At 44.3% G+C, this 18,801-nt stretch overlaps 1 protein-coding gene across 3 annotated transcripts in view; it reads left to right on the top strand.

The window, feature by feature from the left end:
- Positions 1-18,801, top strand: part of RIPOR2 (RHO family interacting cell polarization regulator 2) — a 55,219-nt gene that overhangs the window by 20,834 nt on the left and 15,584 nt on the right. Inside the window, exons 8-15 of one of the 3 annotated variants that reach the window (XM_060109914.1) lie at positions 1,986-2,029; positions 3,364-3,489; positions 3,809-3,957; positions 5,304-5,433; positions 6,137-6,283; positions 10,129-10,806; positions 13,754-13,938; positions 16,653-16,821. In XM_060109914.1, coding sequence (XP_059965897.1) covers positions 1,986-2,029; positions 3,364-3,489; positions 3,809-3,957; positions 5,304-5,433; positions 6,137-6,283; positions 10,129-10,806; positions 13,754-13,938; positions 16,653-16,821 — 1,628 coding nt within the window. Of the gene's footprint in view, positions 1-1,985; positions 2,030-3,363; positions 3,490-3,808; positions 3,958-5,303; positions 5,434-6,136; positions 6,284-10,128; positions 10,807-12,584; positions 12,657-13,753; positions 13,939-16,652; positions 16,822-18,801 lie in introns of those variants that run through there. The other 2 variants (XM_060109915.1, XM_060109917.1) reach the window with 2 other exon arrangements.

The following is an 18,801-nucleotide window of genomic DNA, read 5'->3' as shown; positions in this document are numbered from 1 at the left end:
GCTGTTTTCCTTGCAGTAGAAAGTGTCACTTCCTTAGCTTCAGAATCGCTCCCCCCCAGTGCTAAAATTGTCATGAATATCCAACCAGCATTTTCTCTGTGTATACACTGCCTGCCAACATGTGTGATCTTTTTTATCTTTGGAAAGGAAGATCCTCACAGAACTAGAAAAAAAGGCGGCACATTCTTCTGGCAGAATGGTCCCTGAGCAAAAGAAGAACAGGGTGGGTGGCTGCAGACTGTAGCATCTGGGCCTTCCGAATGAGGTCATGGAAGAGCTGTTTTATCAGTAATAGATGTTTACAGTAAAACATCCACAAGGTGCAGGAAGATGCCCCTCAGCCCCTCCACTTCCCCATGCTCATCCCTGGGTGCTAACCCCCATGATGGTTTTTGGAGTGGCCATAATGAAAGCTTTGTAGACAGTGCAGCAGTAATCCCCAAACTGCTGAGAAAACATGACGCTTTCCCCAACTGAAAATCCCAACAGGCCTCAGACCAGAGTCTGAAAGAAACCCGGCCAGGTTTAAAAGATACAAGGCAGTGACTCTAACTGACGCACTATTAGTTTCAATTCTGCAATCAGTACCATGAGTGGCTTACATTAGCATGTAGGACTTGAAGAATCATAGCACAGCCCCAGGCCTGTTTTTGCCTGTCTACTGCCACGTGCCACGTTACGGTTATAATCAGAGTATCAGAGTGATACCGCCTCAAGCATTTCCAAAAAATTTTGCTTTAATAACATGAGCTGAGAGGCTCAAAAACATCACTACCAAGTAGCTTTCTCCCATCTGGATAAGTTCTTCCAATATGAAATTTCTGGTGATTTTGAAAGGAAAAAAATAAAAATAAAAACCCTCAAAGGATTTTCCCCTTTACTCTCCTTTATCCAGCACTGATATCAGATCAGTTTTTTAGGTTTTTTGTTTTGTTTTTTAACCAGGCTTGTAATTGCATAGGTATGTAAATAGGCAGTAGATAAATCCTGAATATTCTGCAGAGGTTTTTTTAAAAACATCTTTATTGGAGTATAATTGCTTTACAATAGTGTGTTAGTTTCTGCTGTATAACAAAGTGAATCAGCTATACATATACATATATCCCCATATCTCCTCCCTCTTGTGTCTCCCTCCCACACTCCCTATCCCACCCCTCTAGGTGGTCACAGAGCACCAAGCTGATCTCCCTGTGCTATGTGGCTGCTTCCCACTAGCTATTTTACATTTGGTAGTGTACGTATGTCCATGCTACCCTCTCACGTCATCCCAGCCTACCCTTCCCCCTCCCCATGTCCTCAAGTCCATACTCTATGTCTTCTGCAGAGGTTTTTAAAGAGTGTTTAGGACTTTATTAGAATTGGTATGTCCAGCCAATTGTGACTTATAAAGATCAGTCGATTGTGCTTTTTTTCAGAAGTATTAAAAACAAAAGACTAATCCTCCAGAAAATTATTAGTGAGAATTGGCTTCTTTAATTCTGCTCTTATTTCAGTAAGTCTTTTAAGAGGCTTGTTATGTTCTACTTGTCAGTGGAAACTGGTCCTCAATGGACCGGCTCTGTGGATGGAGAGGTGTGACGAACTGGTGAGTTGCTGCCATCTACTGACAGAGAATGGTAACAGCAGGTGCCTTTTTCAGGCCTCCCTGGACCTTCTCTATCATCTTAACCCTGGCATAGCCCGTTGAGACTGGTGCAAAGCAGATTCATCCGTCCCACAGTCTCACAACTTAACGGGGCTCTTCCTAGAAAGAACAGTCTTCTCTGCCCCAGAGAGCACCTCTCCCATCACCCCAGCAAGGAATATCCTCTCTTGCTGTGATAGATGGAATTCCCAACAATAGCTGTACACACAGTCGTTACCCAGAAACTATTATATGAGTTTTCACAAAGGCCTGACACTTTGAGTTTTATAACTGTGCCAGTGTGGGTTTATAAAGAGGGGAAATAAATTCTGCACCTCTGATCCCAGTTGCTTGCTTACAGGTCTGGCTGGTTTTGCTCGCCTCTGTCCTGGAGATCAATATGAAGTAAGTGCGGTTTCGGTCTGGGTGTTGGACTTGAGAGGCAGGAGTCAGCTGTCATTATTTTGCTTCTTCAATTTTTTTTTTACATTTTTTTATTTTGAGAAAGAAATTTGAGCCAATAAGTAATTTTGGAGATTAGTGTAAGCCCTCCCATATATGGGTCACCTAGACACCAGTTTTTAACATTATGTCACATTTGCTTCATTATTATTAATACTATTATTGTTGTTGTTATTTTGCTGAACTATTTTAGATTAATGCACAGATATCATGACCCTTCACCCCTAAATTATTTTCCTGAGGGAATTTCCTGGCGGTCCGGTGGTTAGGACTTGGCACTTCCACTGCCTTGGCCCAGGTTCAATCCCTGGTTGGAGAAGTAAGATCCTGCAAGCAATGCGGCACAGCCAAAAAAAAAATTAGTTTCCTGAATGTGGAAAGACATTCTCTCATATAAACGTACAATTCTCTACACCAACAAACTTAGCACTGGCCCTTTAGCTAATGTCATTTGATGTACAATCTATATTCATATTTTTCCAAGTGTCCCAATATTGTACTTGATAGCAGTTTTTTTTTTCCTGATGCAAGATCCAATCCAGATTATGACTACTCAAAAGTACCATGATTGAAGAATAATAGAATCTAGCTCTTTCTTTATAAAAATATACTCCATAAAAGTAAAAAAGCTTTTTATCTTTTCCCTCTTCAAAAGGGAACTTACATAATGATTTCATCGAACTATCTCCTCCAAAACCTTCTATAATCATTCATCTTGGCCGGGGGTGGTGAGGGGGAATGTGTCTTCCTCTAAGCAGTAAAGCTGTCTGACTGAGGAGAAACTGCACACCCTCCCCCCAGAGTGTGTCAGATTTCAAAATCCTTGTCCAGATCTGTCTCCCTTATCCGAAAGAAGGATGCCTTATTTCTTGCTTCTGGCCACGAAGTAGATTTTAGCTGATGGTTCCTTGTCTTTCTAAAGGAGCTGGGAGTATGGAGAATTAATCCAGTGGTTGTTCTACTGAAGTAGAGCTAACGAGAGAAAGAGCTGAGCCAAAGGGCACGATGCAGCGACCTTTCTCTAAAGAAAGCCCTTCGCACCCTCTGTCCTAGAGAAGCAGGACTTACCCCCTTTGAAAGTCTTTCCCTGCTGGGGCTCTGGTCCACGCCCCCTGCCAGGGAATTTGGAAGAAGCGACAGTCAGTGGGTGTCATGAGGATGCTGGAGAAGCGGGGGAGCAGGAGCTGCTGTATTTACTCGCCGTTTTCATCCTGGTGTTTGGTGGGAAGGCGGGTGAGGGCAGTGGAACCTGAGGGCCCTTTGGTGTCTCTCCCCAGATTTTCATGAAGTATGGCCGACAGAGGTGGAAACTGAAAGGCAGAATAGAAGTAAATGGCAAACAGACCTGGGATGGAGAAGAAATGGTGTTCCTGCCCCTGATGGTTGGATTAATTTCCATCAAGGTACAATATCGTCATTGCAGTTTGTTGTCTTTGCTGGTGCCACGGCTGGGTGGTCCATCGTGGAGGCCTGTGCCCGTGACTTCTGCCTGCCGCCCCTCCAGCCCACAGACCTCTGTATGTACTACAGGTACATCAGAAGACTTGCCCTCGTGTCAGAGCGGGCAATGGAAACGTGAGATGGGCTTGGGAAACATCCACCTCTGATTTCAGATGTGATTCTGAAATGCCTGCCTTGGCCAAGAGAAACAAGGGAAAGAGCAACCTGCCTTCGTCCTCTGCACCCCTGTAAGGCCTCTCTTACCTCTCCCTCTCTCACCAGGTCACAGAACTCAAAGGGCTAGCGACTCATCTCCTGGTCGGCAGTGTGACCTGCGAGACCAAAGAGCTGTTTGCAGCCCGACCTCAGGTGGTGGCTGTGGACATCAATGACCTTGGCACCATCAAACTCAACCTGGAAATCACCTGGTAGTAAGTTGCCCTTTTCGATGTCATCATGATAGAAACAAGCGCTGTAGGCTCGTGCTGTCCCAAGCGTGGCGTGTGGACCATCAGAATCACTGGGGAGCTTGGCACGAAAGCAGAGTCTCAGGCCCCACCCCAGACTCGCTGTGTCAGAATCTCTCAGGGCCCAGGAATCTCTTTAATAAGCTGGGTGACGTTCACCCATGTTAAAGGAGAACCCTCTGCCATATCACTACTCTCCTCTTCAACTTCCTATTTTTAAATATTTTATTCTGTCTCCTCCCCTCCTTCTCCACCTTTAGATGTGTATAAAAAAGTACATCTCTCACGTCCACTAATTTGAAAGAAAATAACTGTCCAGTATGAGATATTTTATCCACAGAAAGATCCTGATTCTCGCTATGGTGTTTTAATTGCTTAGCCCTCTTTATCTCAGATACCTGACACTGCTTTGGAAATTTTTGGATATCCTTAGTCTCTCCACACTCTGTATACTGAAACAGAATATTTCCAAAGGGCCAAAGATACCTTTTGTCAAAGCAGGGAACTTAAAAGTAGTTTTCTGAAGTCACCCCGTGAGAAAGGTCATGATAAGCTATTAAATACTGGTTGTTCACAACATTTGATCTTATGCCCCTGGTATATTACCAGGTAACTAGGACATGTTCAGTATTAATGTTTGGGGCCACCCTTACAATATCGAGGGTCAGGCATGGAAGCAGCAAAGACATGTTGCCTTGTTATTGGAACAGTGTCCACAGCTTTTGCCCAGCCCATCTCTCCTCGTAACTTGTAATGATTGACGTCTCAAATGCAAGATCAGTGCTTCTGCTGGAGGAACACATGGCATGCTGATAAATGGCATCATTGTGAACAGACTGTTATCCTCTCAGTCACACAACAGGCTCTGGGTCAACTGAAAGGAATAGGACAGTTTTCTTTAGAACCGAACAATAATCTGTTGCTCTCTTGTATCATTAAAGTGTCTGCCCTTGCAAAGCTCCAGGAATTTTTACAGACTTCTTCAACATCTCGTGTTGGGACAAACATTAATACGTTTGTGTCTAATACAAGTGAGGAAGCAAATTTATCTGGTGTGCAGGTGTGCACATAAATTGTGCTTAAAGCTGTGATGATAATCTGGGGTCCCTTGGGTGAGTCTAGACCCCGTTTTCTGCTCCACTTTTTTTTTATCTCTGTTTGTTTGCTGACAGACCAATTTGGCCAAAACCAGCCCAGTTCCCACTGGTTTGAGTTTACGTTAGTATAATGAGGTGCTTTCTTGGCCTGCGGACCGGTGATTATAGGTGACTTTAACAAACGTGTGTTCATGGGGACCTGTTGTTTTGCAGTCCGTTTGACGTGGAGGACATGACCCCGTCTTCAGGCGCTGGGAACAAAGCAGCCGCTCTCCAGAGAAGAATGTCCATGTACAGCCAGGGCACCCCGGAAACGCCCACCTTCAAAGACCACTCCTTCTTTGTAAGTTCAGTGTGATTTCTAGAGGAGAAATGATGAGCCTCAGGCAATGCTTGCACCCAGGGTTTGAAATGCTTAATATACGGTGTTGGGGAGTCTCTATAATTCCTAATACAGTAGTCCCTCAATATCCGAGAGGTATTGGTTCTGAGAACCCCCCTTTAATACCAAAATCCTAGGATGCTCAAGTCTCTTACGTTAAATGGCATAGTGTTTGCACATAACCTATGCACATCCTCCCGGATACTTTAGATCATCTCTAGATTACTTAATACCTAATGCAATGTAAATGCTATGTAAATAGTTACCAGCAAATTGGCAAATTCAAGTTTTGCTTTTTTGGAACTGTCTGGAATTTTTTTTTCATGGATGCATAACCCTTGGATACAGAGGGCTGACTGTAATGTCATCTTCAAGTTCACCCTAAGCACATGGTGACTAAGGAAAGGACATTCCGAGATGTCTGTGGCCACCCGCGCACAGGTGGTAAACCTCCCGTGGCTCTCCTCTCCTCTCCCCACTTAACCTGTTGCTTTGGTAAACACATGTAGACTTTTCCGCACATTCTCTAAGATCAGACTTTTAAAGAAGTGGGTGTAAATAATGGCCTTCTTGTTTTAATCAGAAATGCTCGCTAAAAAGCTGACAAAAACATGGTAACCTGCTGCTTTCCACTAACTCCCCCATTTTGCTTTGACTTCTGAAGAGATGGTTGCATCCTTCACCAGACAAGCCAAGGCTGTCTGTCTTGAGTGCCTTGCAAGACTCTTTCTTTGCCAAGCTGCACCGCAGCCGCTCTTTCAGTGACCTGCCCTCCCTCAGGCTGAGACCCAAGGCCGTGCTAGAGTTTTATGTGAGTGTGTGTGGCCCGCCTGGGTGTGACGTGCTTGCTGTAGGGGGCTTGTGGCATGTGGGCTTTGGCATGGCTTTTGTTTTATCTTCTCTCTCTCGCTCATTGGCTAATGGTTTCAGGCCTCCTATCCCTGGGTGGGAAATTTGGGCATGCATGCACCTTTGTGAGAGAGGCCGTTTGTCCTTCCCTGCTCATGATCTCCGCTTTTGTGCTGTGACTTTTCTGCGCTGTGGCAAAGATATCCATGGTAACAATATTGTCATCTAAAAAAAAATACAGTTGCACTCAAGGTCAAAGAAGATTTTCGTTCACAAGTTAAGCTAACGTATCACTAATAGCAATCTTTACAGTTGTAGCCTTCAAAACCTGGCAGTGGATTTAAACCAATTTTCCCAAAACTATTTTTATTGAAAGAGGTTCTTAGCCTTAATTTATTGTATTGTTTGCTAGTTTTATACTATCGCAGTAAAAGAAACTCTTTAATTTGCAATCAGGAATGTAATAGGTAACCTACATTATATGTGTTATCCATTATGTCACAAGAGAATACGCATACAGATATGTACATACATACCTGGAATGTTCTGCCATTTACAGACATATAAAAGTAATCTTTGGGCTTCCCTGGTGGCGCAGTGGTTGAGAGTCCGCCTGCTGATGCAGGGGACGCGGGTTCGTGCCCTGGTCTGGGAGGATCCCACGTGCCGCGGAGCGGCTGGGCCCGTGGGCCATGGCCGCTGGGCCTGCGCGTCCGGAGCCTGTGCTCCGCAGCGGGAGAGGCCACAACAGTGAGAGGCCCGCATACCACAAAAAAAAAAAAAAAAAAAAAAGTAATCTTTGAATGTCCAGAGAGGAAAGGGTTAAAAGTCTTCTGGTTAATAATAATAATAATTGTTATACTCCAATAAAGATGTTAAAAAAAAAAGAGTGCAGCTCTAGACTAACTGGCAAGGCTAAATTAGTAGAGAGACTGATTATAGAGGAGTTTGAAATAGATTTTTTTAATCACTTTCAAGTACCCGCTCTGCATGCTCAAATGAGGTAAAAGAATGTTGCATTAGTAAGATATCTTTTAAAATATACTTTAAATAAAAATTAAAAATAGATTTATTTTTCTTTTCTAAAAATTAAAAATAGATTTTTCTTTCTAAAAATTAAAAATAGATTTATTTTTCTTTCTAAATGACTACTTGAAACGCGTTTTTTATTTTTCTTCAAATAAATAAATAAATAAATAAACCATCCAAAAAAAAAAACATAATTGCATCTTATTCATTGGGTTAAGAAACACAGGTGAAATGGACCAAGCTAGACTCTAGTGGAGTTTCCACGGACAGTGGGAGGACTACCTGGGAAAGACATGCACGTGCCAGAGGAGAGTAGAGCCGACGCAGTACCTGCCAATGTCACGTGTATATTCAGGCTCATAGGCTGCAAGGTGGAGGGTGTGGAGCTGGTTAGTAGAGGTTTTAATTGCATCATGTAAACAAGAGCACGATTAGAAAAGAATGTGGTGGCTTCCTATAGCCTTTTGGATAAACGCAAACTCCTCGGAGCAGCCGTTCCATTCCGGCCCCGTTTTCCAGGCCCACCTCTCGTCTCTCCAGGCTTCATTCTCTGCCTGACTGCCCCCTGGCGACCCCGAACCCCCCTCACTATCCAAATGCACCCTCCCTCTCAAGAGCTCCCACAGCCTGTTGTTCCTTCTAGGACGCACTTCCTCCTCCTCTGCCCTTCTTCTCCGCATTTTCCAGGGCTGAGTTCCAGACCCTCTCTCTCCTGGGCAGCCACCACCCCCCTGCCAGGGCTCCTACCACCCTGCAGCATCCCTACATCACCCCCTCAGTTACAGCATGCCTTCCCCGTGTGCCCGTTTGTAGGCTCGTGCTCTTGGCAGGCTGTATGTCCCCTTCAGCAGGGCATCTCAGTCTAACTGGATATTTGCCACTTAAGTACATGCAAATTGGGTTTGGGAATGTGAGACTTGGGAGAAATGGCTGAAGAGGAGTTTGGAATTTAAATAAGAATCATGACCACCAGGCCCCCTCCTTCCTTAGCCGGCGCCTCCCGCCTCCCTCAGCTGCTCGGAATGTGTGCTCTGAAGATGAGCTGAGGCTGGGCAGGAGCGCTCAGAGGACCCAGGGCTTCTGTGAGATCCCCAGGGAACCCCACGGAGGAAGTGCAGGGAGCAGGACTCAGCCTTCCCCCATCCCTCCCCAGAAACTTCCTTTTTTGTCTGTCCTGGAGGCATAAAGTGTGTTTGGGGGAAAAGGGGGGTACAGATACAGGAGTAAGGAAACTGAAGTAAAGGAGGTTGGAAGTAGTGAGTCGCACGGGGACCCACCCCCTCCCTGTCCCCTCTCGAGGACGGTCCCTAGAACTCCGTCCCCACCCCCTGACCCCACCCCCCGGGACTCTAGAGCGCAGTTCAATAATCACTAATCCAGGAAAACATTCTCACTTTTCGAGGCAAAGAAACTGAGCCTGCAGAGGTTACTTGAGTGCCCCAGTGACACATCCTTTTACTCATCCTGTGGTTAAAGTAAAAAACCTTCCATCCAGACGAGAATGGAGAGTTTGAGTTGAAACTGCATGTATTGGGAGCTGGTGGCCCAGATCCAGCAGTGATGGGACCATGGACGCTGCTGGAGGAGGATGGGGAGCCTCTTTCTGTCTGCTCCCCATTTCACTTGCTGTAACATTTTTGTTTCCTGGGCTAATTCCCAGCACTATCGTGATTGTTCGTTGTTTTATTTATTTTTTATTATTATTATTTTTTTGGCCGCACCGCACAGCGTGTGGGATCTCAGTTCCCCCACCAGGGATCGTGGAGCCCACGCCCCCTGCAGTGGAAGTGCGGAGTCCTAACCACTGGACTGCCAGGGAGTCCCCTCATTGTTTTATGTATAATTAAAAGAGGTACTTACCTTTACTTAATCAATTCTGGAATCCAAGAGAGAGTATTCATTTTGAAGGAGCTGATCTCAACTAAAACACTTTTCCCACAGAGCAACATTTAGCACTTCGCCAAGACCACAGTGTCAGGAAAGGTGACTTAGAAATTGCTTTAGGCCTGCATAAACAAATTATCTTGGTTACCTGGATATTTCTGACCTCTGTCTTCTGAGTTCTGCTTCACGGATCACAGAGCCTGGGGCTGCCTGACAGAGCCCTTGGGATTTCTAGACACCCTGGGAGCTCTGGGGTTTGCAGCCCTGGAAGATAGTTGTTCAGTTTATCAGTCTTTTTCTCCTCTTTTTATAGAAGCTCTGCGAACGTATTTCTGGTCTTGAATTCTTTGTGGCATGGTTACTGAATTAATAAAAACTTTTTCCAGGGCTTGGGATTTGTGGGTAGAGATTTTCAAAAAATAATTTTATGAGAACTGAAGCAGAACAAAGCATCACATCTTTTGAGTGAAATAGCAAGAATGTTGTAAAGTCTTTTAAGATCGATGCCAAAAAACAAACAAAAAAATCAAAACAAAACAAAACAAAACGGTGGTGCTATTCTTAACTATGGCTGCCAAATATTGTGAGATCCTGGGATTTGGGAAACAAGCACCGCTCACCTGCCTCCAACCTCTTCTTTTGAAAAATGTCAAACCTGAGAATAGTGCAATGAACTTTCACCTAGATTCAGCAATGCTAATAGAGTTTTTAAAGGCTTGTTTTCTTTTGCCACGCATGTGCACACGCGCACACACACAAAATCAACAGTACAATGTTAATATCATGAAAGGTCTGTTTTTTAAATTTTAATTGTCTTACATTTTGTCTGGAAACGAACCATGCCAAACGCATCACTTGTATTTAAAATCATAATGATTTGCCTTTTATCCGCAGTCGAATCTACCTGATGACATCTTTGAAAATGGGAAGGCAGCTGGGGAGAAAACGCCACTGTCCCTCAGCTTCAGTGACCTGCCCAATGGGGACTGCGCCCTCTCCCACAGCCCAGGCGGCTCTCTCCCCAGCGCGTGCTCCGCAAATCCAGAAATCACCATCACCCCCGCAGAGCTGAACCACGGCAGCCCCTCCTCCCAGAACGAGGGCCTGGATGACTCCAGCTCGGCCTCTTCCAAGAGCTCCTTGGGAGAAGGCTCAGAGCCCAGGCCCCACCGGGAGGAAGAGACCGAGGGGCCTGGGAAACCCGAGGCCTGCAGAGCATCCGCGGGTGCCCGGACGGAGCGCCTATTCCTGGAGAAGGGTGTCGCAGAGGCCCTTCTGCAAGAGTCTGACGAGGCCTCTGAACTCAAGCCCGTGGAACTGGATACTTTTGAAGGAAACATCACGAAGCAGCTGGTCAAGAGGCTCACCTCGTCAGAGGTGCCGGCGGCCACCGAGAGGCTGCTCTTTGAGGGCTCTGTCAGTGGAGAGTCCGAAGGCTCTAGATCCTTCCTAGATGGAAGCTTAGAGGATGCCTTTAATGGGCTTTTCCTTGCATTAGAACCACATAAAGAGCAATATAAAGAGTTTCAGGATCTGAACCAAGAAGTCATGCACTTGGATGATATTCTAAAAGTAAGTACATTTTTAGGGAAATTGGGTTAGGTCTGGAGACAGGTATCTTCAGCCAACATTCTATTTAAAATAGCCTATCTTTTTTTTTTTTATCCTGCCCCATCACAGGATCAGTAGATAATCACCACGTAAATGGCACTGATTTTTAATACTAGTAGCGTATATTAATTTTTATTTTCCTGACAACGGATCAACTTAAGGAAAACGATTAGGAGTTAAATGAACAGCTCTAGAGAACGTCTAAATTCCCTCAGTCCCTAAGTTCATCATTCAGATCCCAAATGTGAAATGGTGGCCTTTTGGGCATCATAATCTCATTGAGATGCTCCTGGAGAGGGTACCTCTCTGAGTATCAGGGAAGCAGGAAAGCCCTCCCATGGTTGAAGACAGAGTTAGGCAGTACAGATGTGAGGGCCACGGGCATCTCTCCCCTGCCCAGGGCACCACCTCCTGGAGGATTCCCTTCTCTGCAAGTGGCCCGAATCGCTGAGTCAGAACCCCAGATAATCCCCCACGAATAATCTAGAAGCCAGAGAACCCTGACTCCACCAGAGTTATCTTCCTCTCTCCTGTTCCTAATCAGACCGCTCAGGTTAGACATGGGAAGATAGGAGTGAGGGGGTGATTTTCTCTTAGGCAGGAGGTCCTAGCAATGAGATCATTAATGCTACCCCAGAATGTATCTGTCTCCACTTGGCATACAGATGAAATTTTTAAAAACAAGGCACAAGAAGACAGAACTGGAATTTTTGTCCCGAATCCCACTGCCACTTCTTGTATTCTTTGCATTGCCACTCTGATTTATAGTGCCATAGAGAAGAGAACTTCGATCTTTTCTCTTGAAAGAGCAGTTCTTTGGGAACCTGTTCTATAAAATAAGCTTGAAAATACGGTGTCAGGGGCAAGGCAACCCACAGCAGGCTGATGCATCCCTTGGCATAACAGTTTTAAAATGTGGCCTTCCCCGTGGCATCTGGAACAACCTTCCCAAGGCTTTTCTCACAGTCTCGGTCACGCTGACCTAGGTCCGGAGGGGATGTCTGCCCAGGGCAGATAATAATTCATGCTCTGACTCCCCACATCCTCTAATGCTCATGACAGATTGATTCAGCTGTAGGTATAGCCTCCGAGCAGTAGGGATGGGCATTCTGGATCTGCTTCCTGTAAAACATAACTCAAAAGCATCTGCTCAGGGCTCATGCATGGAGGCTGTTTGTCCAGGACCGCAGTGAAAACATCTTTTATCCCCTCAACAAGCTCATGTCAGACCAGTTGACCAGCTTTTGCTTACTGGGCAAAAAGTTATTAAATGTAAAGAGCTAAGACACAAGTTGATCCACCTAAAGTAAATGCCTCAAATGTCTAGATGCCCCCATTTCCAGGCATCTAGGGCGCTGATCAGTAGCTCAATCCACCAAGAAGCACTAAGCAAGTCATCTGTTAGTCTTATAAAAACCTGGTGGCTATAGGTTTCTTTCCAGAGTATTATTTCAATCTGCTGTTGTTCCAAAACTATCCCGCTACTAAAATCCTTAACTGCCCTTTTCTTTATTTTGATCAATATTTAAACACATCCATACCGTGCAAGATCAGGTTCTGCAATCTAGCTCAGGGAAGAAGACCCTAGAAGTGGGTCGAGTCGGGACTGGCTCCTCCTCTCTCTCTGAGATGGAAAACGGCATTAGAGTTGAGGTCTGGGGCAAGTGGCTTTGTCTCCAGCCAGGATTAAAGCATCCTCTGGACAAAGCTTTCTCTTTTTCCCTCCTTCACATCCCTAGGATGCTAAACACCTTGAGGATCAGAAACTAACTGCTGCTGCCTCTTGGACGGAGATCACTGAGGGCGAATGAAACAACTCTGGTTTAAAAGCCCGAAAGACGGTTTCCTATATGCTTTGTCTTGAGTGTCAGAGACTCAGATCCCTGCAAGGCCCTTCCGACCTTGAGTAACGAAGTCAGCAGGGAGTGCCACCTAGCTGGATGGAGAACATTTAGTTCTTCTTACTTGCAGACTTTGTCCCATTCAGTAACCCCCAGCATCCTCTTGACTATTTGGAAGAACTTCTCTCCATCTCTGTGCCCATAGCAACTGGTATTACCCTGTTTGTAATGTTTCTGCTTAATATCCAGCAATGTAGAATTCTCCAGACCATAGAATGGGTTTGCTCACATAATTCCAGGGCCCAGTCAGGGAAGAAATGGAACTTGTTCCTTCAAAGAGCCGTAGAGGAAACACGGCTACTCCTTGTCATGCCCATGCCATTTATTTTCTCCTCGATGCTCGAAGAAAAATTACATGCTGTGAATGTAAAATTAATATTTAAGTGTACTTACCTAGGGAGTGTGGATTAAGTGAATTCGAGTAGTTTTCTGTTTCTGGGATTTGTTTTGTGAATCCTGTAGAACAGGTGCCTTAGATAGCTCACCCCTGCCTCAGGTCAGTAAACATGTCGCCACTTGGAATTAGAGATTGGTTAGTAGTTGGCATTGACTGACTCCCTAGATTTGTCTGCCAGTTGAATTTTATTTAGGGTTGAGCACGAGGTGGAGAGAGTATAGCAGTTCTATTTCCCAAAGCCGCCTGATTGTAATATTTTTTAAACTGTTTATTATAAAAATTTCAAACAGAAGTAGAAAGAATCAGATAATGGACCCTGATGTGCCCATCCCCCAGCCTGCACAGTGCTCAATTCATAGCCAGTCTTGTGTCTGTTCTTCTGCCTGCTTCCTTCCCTCTGGATTGTTTTGGAACAAATCCCAGATATTGTGTCATTTTATCCACGGTTGTACTTTCTTTTAATAAGAAGATTTTAAATGAATTTTTTAATGCCAACAAAAAAAATAAAAGCTTGAAAAAAAGAAAGTGTCACATCTCCCGCTGGGTGTCTTTGTTGTGTTTCTCCATCCGAATATGTTGATATTCTCCTTGGTACCTTCTACCTTTGCAGTGCAAGCCAGCAGTAAGCCGAAGCAGGTCTTCCAGTTTAAGTCTTACAGTTGAAAGTGCTTTAGAAAGCTTTGATTTTCTGAACACCTCTGATTTTGACGAGGAGGAGGAGGATGGTGATGAGGTTTGTAATGTTGGAGGAGGTGCTGACTCAGTATTTTCAGACACTGAGACGGAGAAAAATAGGTAAGTCTGAAGTTAGCGTCTGCTTCTATTTCTACTGTCATAGCTGGTACAGCAGTTCTTTGTAGCTACCAGACGGGACCTGATACACATCTCCAGGAAGATAAAACCCCCTATACATGAATTGGCTTACAGTTCCTTTTCATTGTTAAGTACAACTTTTAAATATCATTCACCCCTTTTTGGTGGTGTTTAAGGAAAATTAAATTGATTTTCTTCCTTATAAATGAAGGGGAGATTTTTATATGAGTGTGTGTGTATATTTATGTGTATATACATACATCTTGTAGGTTTCAGTGTCTACAACTTGTCCCCAATGTAATTAATTCCAAATTAAGTAGGTATACCATGTTTCTGGAGAACTCTTACTGGATGATCAGTTTGGACCTGGTTCTCCTTGATTTGCATCGTATTTCTAATTTCTTTATTTTGTTAGACTTTGCTTTTTCCCACCCCTTATTTCTCCATTCCTTTTGGCCATTGGGTCTTTGCAGTAGATTAAGCTCATCAGTGCCTATATCAAAGCCAGGTTTAAGCCCTGTGGTCCATGTTTTCCTTAGAGCGTAAGAAGAGATGACTGATACAACTGCCCCTGGATCTGCAGGCCTCCAGCTGGAATGTGGCCTCCTCTAGGATGGGGATGGGACAGAGCAGTGGGAAGGGAGGATAAAGGTGAAAGGTTGTCACCTTCTTTCTCCATTGGGCTTTCTTGTACCAAACCACGTGTTTAGAGCTAGAGCCTGGGGTCCATTCTGTAAGCACAGTGAACACACTCAGCTCCATCAATTACTGCAAAAAAAAAAAAAAAAATACACAGGACTTCCCTGGTGGCGCAGTGGTTGAGAGTCCGCCTGCCGATGCAGGGGACACGGGTTCATGCCCCGGTCCGGAAGGATCCCACGTGTCGCGGAGCAGCTGGGCTGGTGAGCCATGGCCGCTGAGCCTGTGCGTCCGGAGCCTGTGCTCTGCAACGGGAGAGGCCACAGCAGTGAGAGGCCCGCCTACCAAAAAAAAAAAAAAAAAAACAAAAAAAACACACAAACACTTTCCCAAAGGAAAGGGTGGGTTTCCATCCATCTTTTCTTTTGACATGTTATATACACTGATTTTCAAGTTACAACAAGCTATGGCTGTTCAACCTTCGCAAACCTCTCTGTGGGTGGTGGTAATATTTTGGAGTTTTGTAGTTCCTGGAGGGTTTCTTTTGCCAAAGTGAAACCAGGAAAAGAAAAAGTGAGAAATAGAATTTATCCTTTGAGCAAACTGGGGGCATAGCAAAGAAAATTTATGAAATGAATGTCATGTTTTAATTATCCTTCTACATTCTACAGTGAGATTTTTCTAACTTGATTGAATTTGTGAAATGCTTCTTAAACCAGACATCTTCCTGTATACTTGTTAGCTTAAGCTATTAGATGATTGAGCAAGGTCAGATTAAACTTTTTTTCTTCTTGCTATAAGAAGCACTTTAACTTTTTTCTTTTTTTTTTTTTTTTTTTTTGCGGTACGCGGGCCTCTCACTGTTGTGGCCTCTCCCATTGCGGAGCACAGGCTCCGCACATGCAGGCTCAGCAGCCATGGCTCATGGGCCCAGCCACTCCGTGGCATGTGGGATCTTCCCGGACCAGGGCATGAACCCGTGTCCCCTGCATCGGCAGGCGGACTCTCAACCACTGCGCCACCGGGGAAGCCCCAAGAAGCATTTTAAAAACATCATAGCCTTTGTAAATTTCACAGAACATTGCTATTAAATGTCTAATTTGATCAGTCTTACCATATGTCATCAGAGGTATTATGGAAAATTGTGGAAATCGTGTGTGTGTTTTAAATATGTGTTGACTACCAGGACACAAGCTGAATGTTTTCCCCTTGGAGGCAAATGTGATTCAGAGTAAGGCATTCAACGCCTCTAAACTCTGGTGCATTATCTTTTTAAATTGTGGAGACTGGGGAGCATGAAACTAGAAGCCAAAAACCGCCTAGCTGTGTGAACGAGGACGCTCTGGTTAACACCTCTGCTGGTCATTCTCTCCATGTGTGAAATGAGACTCTTCCCTCCCCCTCGCCCTCCTGCACAGATTCATATTAAGAATAAAATTAAATAATAGATGCAACAGATTTATTTTTAAATGTAAGTGCCCATCATGATACAACTTTAGACAGTTCAACGGTGGGCTTTACACAAAGCCTTCGAGGCAGAACTAAGCAATACAAATGCCCCTTTTAGCTTTTGTCTGGAGTAGAACATCATGTTTCTTCCTAACAGCTTTCCTTTCTCCTTTTCTTCAAGTCGCAATTGATTTAAGGCCAGGAAAAAGCCTTGACTGATTATTTCTTAATGGTATTGCTCTTGGGAAACCACAGGTTCACAGGACAGTTGAATCCCAGAAAATTTGGCAAACCACTCCGTCAACAGAGCAGGAAAGTGCTGCAAAATGAGGGCACATTTCAAAAGACTTCTTAGTGAGCCAACTTTACAGATGGTTCATTGTGCTTGAGAAGCAGAGAACTCTGGAAACAGTCTGTTTGCAGGATCTTTTTAATATTAGGCAAATTGGTGACCAGGCCTAGTTATAAAATAGTTTTTGAAAGGTATCTCTATTTTTCAAGATAGGCAAGCACAAGACTCTTTTCAGTGGGTGCTGTGATTGAGTTGACCTGTGATTTCCATGCAGAAAGAACCAGCTAACATTTCGCTCACCTTCCTGCTTCAACAGTTACAGATCAGTACACCCGGAAGCCAGGGGGCACCTCAGCGAAGCCCTGACTGAGGACACGGGAGTCGGGACTAGTGTGGCAGGAAGCCCTCTCCCACTGACCACGGGAAATGAAAGCCTGGACCTCAGCATCATCAGGCACCTCCAGTACTGCACCCAACTCGTCCAGGTAGGACTGGTGACGGCACTGGGTTTTTAGAGCCCAGGTTGTTGATGCACCAAGAATGAATGTGTGCTTCCTTTTTTGAGTTTTCCCAGGAAAATGAGAATTCAGGAATAAGAGAACCATCCTGCTTTGATTTGACCCAACTCAGAAACTCTGAAAGGCATGGCCATGCTCCCTCAACCCTGGGTTTTCTATGTTAAAACCTAGATCTCCAGACTTTAACAGGTAGTAGGTGACATATAATGTGCTCTGGCTTTCAAATCATTTGATAATAGGTGAGAGTAATGTGATTGTTTTTTAGATAAGGAATTTGTATTCTGCCATCTACAAATGGACTTTGAAAGCCAGTATTATTGAACATACGTTAATATGAACCCATCACATGAGCTAGTTTTCTACCACCTGGACAGCTAAAGGCAAAATGCTCCAGAACATAACCACAGTTTTCCAGATCTTGAATAAGTACTTATTAGCAACAAGAAAGAACATTTTACAGGTATTATCCTCCTCACCAGTTCGCTTTCATTCTGCGACACCCTGGGGCTCACTTTTCTTCTCATTTCAGGCTGTTTATCACTTAAGATTTTGCCACAGCAGAGCAGCTATTTTGACATTCTTTTGTTGCAGGGAGAGTTTCAGCTGTCTTGAACAAAACATTTTCCCCCAAGCAGCTATTGGTACTTGAATGCTTCCTCCTCACCTGGTGGCTTGTCTTCTCCCAATCTTGTTCTTCTCGCGCTTGCTTGGATGTGTGGGGAACAGGAAAAGAATGTGAAAGCAAATGTATAATGGTTTCAGGGGGATGGGCCAGGCAAGAAGAGGAGGAATCGTGCTTTTAAGAGCACATGGCCAACTGGAAGACCAGAGGCAGGGTGAGGAGGAAGGGCCCCAGGGAGGCCGGGAGTGGGTTAATGTTGCTTTTTTAGTAACACACTTGTGATGACATGTAGAAGAATCTGCTTCTCCTCCACAAATGTAGACCCTCAAAGCAGCCTCAGACACCTCACGTGCTCTGGGAAACTGGTTGTCAGTATGACTCTTGCACTAGGTTGGCCAACACCCCAGCAGATCTCTTCTGTTGAGTGTTGAATTTAAAAGCCAGGTGCTGACAACCAATCTGGCAGAAGGTGCAATTTTTTTTTTTTTTCTGACCTAAATGGACAAGGATTGTCGTTGACTTATAGCTATCCTCTATTCACCAAGCACTGGAATGAGATGGTTTTCGCAGCTCTTTGTCCTTGGTGAGCCCGAGACTGTGCTGAGCAAACTCCCCGTTCACCTTTTAGATGTAGAGTCATTACTTTGTGAGGCATGGGAGAATTCTCTTCCATGAAGGGATGGATGTTTTCTCTCAAAGAATAATTGGCATGCAATGGTCAGTGCAGTGTTTCTCTCGATAATAAGGCCTTGGTTATAACACTTCAACTCTTCTGTGGAGAAAATCAACACTAGAAAAACAAGAGGGGGGTTCCTCTCTACGTGGTACATGAGATACTGCCCAATCCATGAATCATTTAGTAAAGCCAATTAGATCTTTAAAATTTAAAAAAAGGGAAAGAATTTGTAGAGACGTGGATGGACCTAGAGATGGTCATACAGAGTGAAGTAAGTCAGAAAGAGAAAAATAAATATCGTATATTAACGCCTACACGTGGAATCCAGAAAAACTGTACAGATGAACCGGTTTGCAAGGCAGAAATAGAGACACAGATGTAGAGAACAAACGTATGGACACCAAGTGGGGAAAGGAGGGGTGGGATGAATTAGGAGATTGGGATTGACATACATACACTAACATGTATAAAATAGATAACTAATGAGAACCTGCTGTGTAGCACAGGGAACTCCACTGTACAGTAGAAACAAACAACATTGTGAAACAACTATACCCTAATAAAAAGAAAGAAAGAAAGAAAAAAAAAAGAAAAAAGAGGTAGACATAAAGATACAGAATAAAAGAGTAAGGGTTAGAAGCTTGATTTC

The sequence above is a fragment of the Mesoplodon densirostris genome, chromosome 10 (genome assembly GCF_025265405.1).
Source record: "Mesoplodon densirostris isolate mMesDen1 chromosome 10, mMesDen1 primary haplotype, whole genome shotgun sequence".
NCBI classification, from domain to species: Eukaryota; Metazoa; Chordata; class Mammalia; order Artiodactyla; family Ziphiidae; genus Mesoplodon; species Mesoplodon densirostris.
Note: the sequence above shows the minus strand (reverse complement) of the source record. Positions and strands in the feature narration are given on the sequence as shown.